At 53.1% G+C, this 8,575-nt stretch overlaps 1 protein-coding gene and 1 long non-coding RNA gene across 3 annotated transcripts in view; one reads left to right on the top strand and one right to left on the bottom strand.

The window, feature by feature from the left end:
* Nucleotides 1-2,734: 2,734 nt before the first annotated feature.
* CORO2B (coronin 2B) overlaps nucleotides 2,735-8,575 on the bottom strand; it is a 21,560-nt gene continuing 15,719 nt past the window's right edge. For both annotated transcript variants that reach the window (XM_042833178.1, XM_042833177.1), the window contains exons 3-12: nucleotides 7,709-7,825; nucleotides 6,789-6,938; nucleotides 6,418-6,582; nucleotides 6,116-6,232; nucleotides 5,758-5,862; nucleotides 5,521-5,617; nucleotides 4,992-5,104; nucleotides 4,289-4,379; nucleotides 4,048-4,187; nucleotides 2,735-3,604 (exon numbers count right to left, since the gene is read on the bottom strand). In XM_042833178.1, the coding sequence (XP_042689112.1) occupies nucleotides 3,473-3,604; nucleotides 4,048-4,187; nucleotides 4,289-4,379; nucleotides 4,992-5,104; nucleotides 5,521-5,617; nucleotides 5,758-5,862; nucleotides 6,116-6,232; nucleotides 6,418-6,582; nucleotides 6,789-6,938; nucleotides 7,709-7,825 (1,227 nt within the window). In that variant the 3' untranslated portion in view covers nucleotides 2,735-3,472. The remainder of the gene's footprint in view (nucleotides 3,605-4,047; nucleotides 4,188-4,288; nucleotides 4,380-4,991; nucleotides 5,105-5,520; nucleotides 5,618-5,757; nucleotides 5,863-6,115; nucleotides 6,233-6,417; nucleotides 6,583-6,788; nucleotides 6,939-7,708; nucleotides 7,826-8,575) is intronic.
* Nucleotides 4,554-8,575, top strand: part of LOC122168121 — a 9,722-nt gene continuing 5,700 nt past the window's right edge. The window contains exons 1-2 of the long non-coding RNA XR_006171192.1: nucleotides 4,554-5,113; nucleotides 6,399-8,414. This is a non-coding gene — a long non-coding RNA (uncharacterized LOC122168121). The remainder of the gene's footprint in view (nucleotides 5,114-6,398; nucleotides 8,415-8,575) is intronic.

Raw genomic sequence — 8,575 nt, 5'->3', positions numbered from 1 at the left:
GTGCCCCTTTGCATGCAGGAGATGCAGCAGCACGGCTTCACGTGGCAGTGCTGGAGTGACATTTGTTTTAACCTTTGTCACCCATGGGCTCTAGCAAGCCACCGCTGCCTTGCAAAGCAGCTCTCACTTTCATCTGGGAAACATGCAGACACCCCTAAGCTCTTCCCTTTCATAAGCAGTGACTGACCCAGGTGTCAATTAAGTGACACTTCTCTTTGTACTGCTGATTATCTCAAAGCTTACTTTGAAATTAATGAGGTTTCCCAAAGAGAGGTGCAGCAGTGAGCCTGCTGCTAATGCAGGGCCACTGTTTACTGCCTGCTTGCTGCAGCAGAGCCCTGTGCATGGTTTAGCACTGCTGGTACACTGACTGCAGGTAGGAAGCAGGATTTTGGTTACACCTTTGTGCTGGGAAGGGGGTGCTGCAAGGCTTTGCTGCCACCACTGAGGGCAAAATGGAGCTTTGCTTAATGTGGCTGTTTTCCTCATTATTTCTCTAAGCATGGCATTGACGTGCTGCTTGCCAAGGGCTTGTTTCCTAAGTAGCTAGAGGTACCAACTTGCAGCTTCCTCATAGGGAAAAAAAACTGCCCAGAGCCTGGCATTTGGTGACAGATCAGCAGGAAAGCCCAAGAAAAAGTAAAAATAAATAACAAACGGCTGCAGCTCATTCAAATGCCTGTTTTCCTCAGCTTGGCCGTTCCCACTTTCTCCTCTGAGTGTTTGGGCTGGAGAATGGCATCGTGCTCCTTTTCTGCTATCAGTTGTTTGTTGACACTGCTGCTTTCACTCCTCCTTGCCAGAGCCAACAAAAACCCAGTGGAGAATTTCTGGCTTTAACAATCTTCTGTTTGGAGTTTCTGTTTTTCTGTTACAATTGGAAGCTGCACCAGTGCAAAATGTGCATGGAGAATGGAAGCATCGGCAGAGGGAGAACCAGCCAAGCTCTTGGAACATCCCTCCTGTGAGAAAACCACTTTTTACTTCTAACACCTTCCTGGAGCACCTTTGCTACAATTGTAATTCTGCTGCAAAGCAGTCTGAGCTCAGTGCTGCCGGGCAATATTGCAGGGGATGGAATGTTCCCATGCTGAGCCCTGGCTGTGTTTGAAAGCCTCCTCGCAGGGGGTCTTGCTTTGGGTCAGAAAGCAGCAGTGCATCGTTTTAAAAATGTGGGTTGTTTTGTTTTTTCTTCTTTTTAGCTATGAGAAATCTGAGCTCCCAAGGGCAGCCCTGAGCACGCGGAGCCTCGGGGTGGCGGGGAAGGCAGGGCCAGCAGCACCCTCAGCTCATTGATGGGAAACTCCACTGATTTAACTGACAGGCAAAAACACAGGGGCTCTTCTTTTCTTAAATTGCTCAATTTTTGCTTTCAGAAAGCAGTTCTTACATTGTCTGTATGTTAAAGGGGCTCAATCACAGGAGATCTTTTCCAGCAGGCGCTCGCTCCAAAGATGCTGGAACCAATAATGTGAAGGATGGGAAGCACCACGCGGCCAAGCCAAGCATTTGCCTCCGACAGAGCACAACCTCCAGGAAGCAGAAAGTAGGTCAGGGTGATAAGGCTGAGCACGGATGGGGAAAGCAGAGCAGGAAGGAAACATCCCTGGCTAGGGCTGCGCTGGGAAAGGGCCGGCTGCTGCTGCTGGCGGCTGAGTTCTGAATCCTTTCTCCTTCTAACCCACTGTCCCTGAAGCTGTGCCATCAGCAGCACGAATGAAGGGCGAGCCTTCTGCTTGGATTTGTGTGGGGAGAGCCTGGAAAATCCTGCAGCTAAATCAGGTGTTTCAGAATTGCTGAGGTTGCAAAAGGTCCTGGAGGTGCTGTGCATCCCAGGATGCAAGGGAAGCATCTTTAGGCTTTAAGCAAATTGTAACGCTTGCAAGAGAAACGGAAAAAATAACTGGGAGCTTTATGTCATGGGTCTTATTTAGACCCTGGTAAAACACTGCAGACTGCCCAGAAGTGCTGAAACACCCCCCAGCCCCAAAAGCAGAGCAGGCAGCTGGGATGCAGCTCAGTGCAGAAGCTGTCTCATGGCCCCATCCTGCAGGGACAAGGGGAGATTGGGTCGGTCCTTATGGTGAAGCCATAAGGTTGGAGCAGCACAGGGAGCTCAGCGCTAAAACTGGATGGCTCGAGTTCCCCAAAATGGGCCTTTCTGCTTTAAATAGCACCCAGATGGCACGAGAGGAGATGTCAGGAAGAATTCAAGCTGTTACTGAGAGGAGGGAGCTGGAGGAAAAGGTGCAAGCGCAGGAGCAGCAATAGCCTCACCCGGGGTTTGCCCTAGAAACTGCAGAACCAGGGCTTGTCTGTCTGTGGGGCTTTCATAGGGCTGGGAGGAGCTGGGCAGTAGGAGGCAGGGCGGGCACCCACATCCCCCCCTCAGTGCAGGCACCAAACCTGCTGGGTTTGTGCTGATGTGCGCAGATATGCTGATGGCCTCATTAATCATCCCCAACCTGCAGCCATAATTGGGCTCATTTCACTTGGATTCCAAGGGCCTGGGAGAAACAATCCATCTTCCCATGCAAAAGGTGAATTAAAGAGGTGCTAGCCTGCTGCCTTCGGGTAAGGGCGCAGACGTGGATAACTGCACACAGGACCAGGATGGTGCTGGGGAAGCGATGGCATGGATTGAATTTCTCATCCCTGCAAAGAAAAGCCTTTTGGGACCCGTGCCCAGGACTCTTGGTCGCTTGTGATTTGAAGAAAGAAGCAGGCAGCAAGGTTTTGCTATCTTGAAAACATTTTATTTTGTCACTAGTCCGTGATAGCATAAATAATAGGCAATGACAGCACATGGAATGTAAAGACGGGGAAGCGTCGGGTATGGGGCACAACGAAAATCAACAGGGAGAAACCATTGCACAGGTAGTGCTAGGCGACTCAGCGACTTGATTTAGTGAAAAGAGAGGAACTAGCAGTATTTGGTGTGCGCTAAAGGCCTAATTCACAACCTGTGATTGTACACGTGGGTGTGCTGTGCCCTCACGCCCTTGTCCAGGGGCAAAGGAGGAGGTCAGGTCCCTCCGTGGAGGGGAAGGAGCAAAAATACCTCTGTGGTTAGGACATCCAGCCGTACTGCTCTCAATGTTTTTCTTTCAACGTTTGAAGGAAGTGCTGCGTGACCACGCGCACAAACACCATTTGCAGCTCCCGCGCTGTGCTAACCCAGTTCCAGTTTAGCAGCCGAGGGAATCTCTGTCACGTTTTGCATAGGAAAAAGATTAACAGCGAGGAACCACGGTGCCCTCTGCCAGCTCCAGGGCAGCCGGTGCACCCAGCTCCCCTCCTTTGTGCTGGAGCTGCATTGAGTGCAGACGAGGCAACGAGGACTTGTTTCCAGTTAGCAGTGGGCTCTTGGCAGGTCACTTGACTTCTGGCTCGTATTCTGTGTAAGTGGATACAATAAAATTAAAGAGCGAGTATAAACAAAGAGAGTTTATTTATAAAACGTCCCTGGAAGTTAATTATTCTTCGGGCTGTTGCGTAAATTCTTCAGCTCCAGCTGTAGCTGGCGGATCCGAATGTCTTTCTGCGAGAGCTCGTCCTTCAGCCGCCGGATCTCGTCCTGCTGCCGGAAGAACATCCGAAGGAGCTGCAAGGAGATGGGAGCGGAGCTGAAGCGGGGCTGCTGCATAACCTCCTGCTTTGCAACCCTTCTGTTTTCCAGCCCTGTTGTTTTTGCAACTCTGCTGCTCTTGCAATGCCATGGCAGCAACGCACTTCCTCCTTGCTAGGGTTGCATTTCCCTACCCTGTGCATGCACCCTGCGAGAAAGCCAGCTTCCTCTATGTTTCCCCAGCATTTCCCAGTGTTGTTCCAGGAGGATTTAATTAAAACAAAAATCAGGAGCATCACACTGCTCGTTTGGGTGCATCCAGCAGGTTTAAAGCGGGGTGCCCCAGGAATGCACAACTGGGAGCAGAGAGCCAGAGCGCAGCAGCTGGTTGGGCTGCAGACGAACCTTACCCCCCAAAATGCCCCAGAAGGACCCAAACGACCAGCCTGGGGCCACGCTAACGGCACGGTGCTCCCCACCTCGTTCTCGGTGCGGGGCGGCACGTTCTCCAGCAGGTCAATGCCATTCACCACCACGCTCTTCTTCTCTCTCACTGGTGCCTTGAAGACGATTTTGGATGTTCTCTTGTAGCCCTCCTTCAGTGACATCAGGATGGGGTCTGAGGGCAGAGCAGGGGCTGAGCGAGGGCTGCTTTTGGGGCTCCCCCCACTGCCAGGACTGAGCCACAGACGCCTGCAGGGCTGTGGTTCATTCTTTTACCTCTGTTCACTCCGCTCAGCCACTCGTCTGGCGTGAGGGCCGGCTCCGTGCCCGGGGTCATGGGGTAAATGTCCTCTTGGTACGTCTCCGACTACAGAACAGGGAAATAAAAGCACCGAGCTCCATAAAGGATCCCATCCATGCACTGCAATTGCTCCCTCCCTCCATCAGCGTGCAATAATGCAGCCACGTGGCAGCATCCAGGAAAAACAACAAACCCACGTTTACTGTGCTGAGTCAAACCAGAAAGAAAGCATCCCAGGGCTGTGCACTGAGCTCATGCTCTGCAAGGCAGCGATCCCAGGGCTGTGCAGGGCTGTACAGGACTTTCACCTTTGTCCCTGCCCAGTGCCACACTGTGGAGGCCACAGGATGCATTTGATCTACAGCAGGCAGAATAAATGAATGTCACCCATCAGGATGACAACAGAGCTGGAAAGTTCCCAAAGGGCCCTGAGCTCTGCTCTGGGCTACAGCACTCAACTCAGGGCTGATGGATGCTGAGCATTCGCACAGCAAAAAGCAGCAGCCAAGGGCAGAAGTGTGCAGAAATGCACCTTCTGAAGATGTCCCCATCTTACCCACAGGTCAAACTCCACCCACTGCGAACTGCATGTGTTGGAAATGTTACCATGGGAAGGTCCAAGGCTGGACCAAAGAAGACCCACCTGCTGGATAGGATGTCCACCCCTAGGGCACTCACCCTCCTTGGCACGATCATGGAGATGGGCTCGATGAGTCCCTTCAGGGTGACCAGCTTGTAGAAGCGGAAGACCTCACAGGCAGACACATCCAGCCCATGCTTCGGCATCACCCCTGCGAATGGTGAGTGAAATAACTCCCCTGTAATAACCGCCAGTGCTGCAAATGCTGAGACCCAGCCAGCCAGGACCCCAAAAAGCTGTGGGTCATATCATTACAAGACCCACGCGTGGCTGAATGCATCCCAGTGGGGCAGAGAGGGGCTTTTATAGGGACAGTGGGAAAGGGATGAGCAGCTTTGATTGAGGAACAAGTGAGTGACCCTGGCAGGGACCCAGGCTTAGCATCAGCGGAAGGAGACTCAGCAATGGGACGCTTTGGATTAACCCTCCATTGGCTGCCCCTTGGCACCCAGCCCCCCCTCATGTCTGCTTTGCAGGATGCATCTATCAGCATCATTTCATTAAGCACTCCTGTGGTTGACCTTCTGCAAGGGAAGGCTTAGCAGCGGGGCAAGCTGCCATCCTTACCCAGTCCTTTCTGCGGGGCAGGGGAGCGAAACTCCATCAGGTAGCTCAGGTAAGGCTTCTCTGAGCCAATCTCATAGTACCGAATGTTGCCGTCACCCTGGAGTGAGAAGAGTGAGATTAGTGCTGCACCGAGTACAAATCATGCTAACATCCCCTGGCCCCGGCCTGCAGGGGATTTGTTCTGGTGTTTGCAGCACCAGCTCCCAGCATTGCCGTGCCGGCACCAAGCCCACAGACCTTGCCAGCTAAATACAGCATGTGAGTGTCTGCGTCGTAGAAAGGGAAGAGCAGCCCCGAGAGCCCATCGATCTCCTCCTCAATGAGGGGCATGGAGAGATCTTCCTGCACAATGGGAAAAATTGCTTTTAACCGTACAGCAATGGAGACGTCACAGGGTTTGCATTGCACTGGGATAAGCCCACCGCCTTCTAACGTGGTGCTGGAGGTTGGAGATGCCCTGACTCCCATCCAGGGATGCAGAGCAGGGCATCCCCAGTGAGGTTTGCCACGGGCAGGGCTCTCCCAGCCCCCCAGTCTGGGCATTTTGGGACCACCTTTAGCTATGGTACCCTGAAATGGAGTCCCAGCCACCGACCTGGTCCCAGAGCGCGATCTGCCGTGTGTTCCAGCGCGAGACCCCAGTGGTGAGCAGCCGCTTCGTGCTGCCCAGGAAGACCACGCGGTTGACACGGTGGTTCTTGCAGCTGGCTTCCTGCAGGACAGGACAGGAGATGAACACCGCCAGGAAACCACTGCCTTCCCCCAGGCCACGCACCTTCCCACCTCCATTCCTATTGCTGCCTGTTCTTAGCTTCTATTGCGTTCCACCCAAAGGGCTGTGATATGACTGGGGATCCCTCCTGTGCCCCCATTTGCAGACCCTTCCAGACCCCTCACCTGCAGCACCCGGCCAGAGCGCGGCTCTACCACCCGCAGCTTCTTGTCCTTGCAAGAGGTGGCCAGCAGGCTGCCATCCGTGTTGAAGGACATGCACAGGATGACATCCGTGTGGCAGTCGATCATCTTGACGGGCTCCCCGATGTCCAAGTTCCAGATGAGGACCTGTGGAGGGGGTGAGGCTGTGTTTTGGGCCATCCTAAAATTCATCTGGGTGCTGAAACCGCTTGCTCATCGCTTCCAAAGCCCTCAGCCCATCTTTATGGGGTCACCCCTTGTGCAAAACCAACGCCTACAGGAGGGTGCAAGGCACGGTGCATGGTTGCGTTTTGGACACCAGGAGCTGTTTGCATGCGGTTCCCTGGGCTCACCTTGTAGTCATAGCCGGCACTGAAGAGGATGTTGTTGGTGGTGGGGTGCCACTCGACCAAGCCAACGCGCCGGCTGTGCCCATACAGCTCCAGCACTGCCTCTGTCATGTTCCTCTTCAGGCCCCCCTCTGGGATTTCCCATATCCGCACCTGCACAGGACACATATTGGGAGGTCGTATCCCCAGCAGGAGGGCAATCCCCCCTAGCAGTGTATAGAAGTTATCATCCAAGGTGGGAGACAGCTCCCCATGATTCATAGCCATGATCTGCATTTCTTCCCCATTGAAACACTTCCTTGACAAGCTCTCAGTGACCAAAAAAATACCAATAAGTGGTGCTGAAGGAGAGGACGAGTTGTTGGGTGACAGCATTCAGTGAAACGCAGTGTCTTTGTGAGCTGTCAAAAACTGGGTCACCCCAAAGCCTGGCTTCTGCTGTGCAGAATGGGCCACGCTCCGCTCCCTTGTAGAGCCTTTTTCCTTTCCGTTACACTCTTTGGGATGGACTCGTGTGCATCCAGCAAATAAGGGGGAGGCAGATGTCATCTGATACAGATGACCTGATTCAGTGTCCCCCCAGTGGCAGGGCTGCCCTTGGCTCACACTGCTGCATGCACCAGGACACGAGAGCAGCCGCAGCCCTGCGGTCTCTGCTAGCAGGAAGGATTAATAATAGCACTGCTGTTGGGCTTGCAAAAAGCCATCACTGTGCACAGCTGTGCAGGGACACAGAAAGAGCAGCACTCAATGCCACATGACACAGGGCACAGCAGAGGGGCTAATCCCCAGCAGCAGCCCCTACACTGATGGCACACGAGGTGCAGATGTGCACAGTGTGCCACACAGCTGTGGATTTACACAGTCTTCCAGTTGCCCACTCTTTGCTCGCTGAGCCATCAGCAGGGCAGCGCACCACTCACCGAGGTGTCCTCGGAGCACGAGGCGATGATGTTCTCAATGAAGGGGTTCCACTTGATGTCGAGCACATTGCCCTGGTGGCCGCAGACTTTGGGGTAGTTTGGCTCGATCCGGCCTGTCTGTGATTAAAAACGAGAGTGAAAATTCAGTAAAACAGCCCTGTCTTTTTAAGGCTGGAGCCCTAGCAGGAGGCAGCCCCTAGCTCACCAGGGTGCTCTTTCCCTGGGAAGGCTCAGCTGAACCCTGCAGGCTAAGAGGTTTTCACAAACACAGGGCTGTTCCACATGAGCTCCTGCACCACTAGTGGGGGGGGGTTGGTAAGAAATCTCTGTATGACCACTTGAAACCACAGGCAAATAGCTGGGACTGGAGAGGCACCAACCTCAACCCTGGGCAGATCAACCATGAGGTGAATTAGGAAACAGATGGTATTTTCCTCCCAAACTTTGCAAGTGATCTCAACCATGGTCCATGTGTCCATGATATTCCAGTTATCAAATCCCCAGTGACATTAGTAACATGAACTCTCTTGCTTAATGATGCTAATAACGCAGCAGCTATCCCAGGCCACTTGATGTGCTCCTTTCACATGGATGGAAACCCTTCAAGACCTTTCGAATGGTCGACGCTTGTCAGCTGGGTGAGGGAAGCTGCAGCAGAAAACAGCACACAGCTCCTGGTACAGCCTGATGCTGGTTCCCACTGCAGGTTGGTCCCACAAACCCCATGCAGTGCTGTCAGAATCAGTCATGGAACTATAGTCAAAGTCATAAAACCATAGAATCACAGAGTCATAATAGAACCATAGAGTCATAGAACCATTGAACCGTAGAGTCATAGAACTACAGAACCATAGAGTCATAGAACTA

Source organism: Centrocercus urophasianus, unplaced genomic scaffold (assembly GCF_019232065.1).
Source record: "Centrocercus urophasianus isolate 14NV4802_14NV808 unplaced genomic scaffold, USGS_Curo_1.0 seq_409, whole genome shotgun sequence".
NCBI lineage: Eukaryota > Metazoa > Chordata > Aves > Galliformes > Phasianidae > Centrocercus > Centrocercus urophasianus.
The sequence above is the reverse complement of the archived record's forward strand: the minus strand, read 5'-3'. Positions and strand labels throughout refer to the sequence as shown.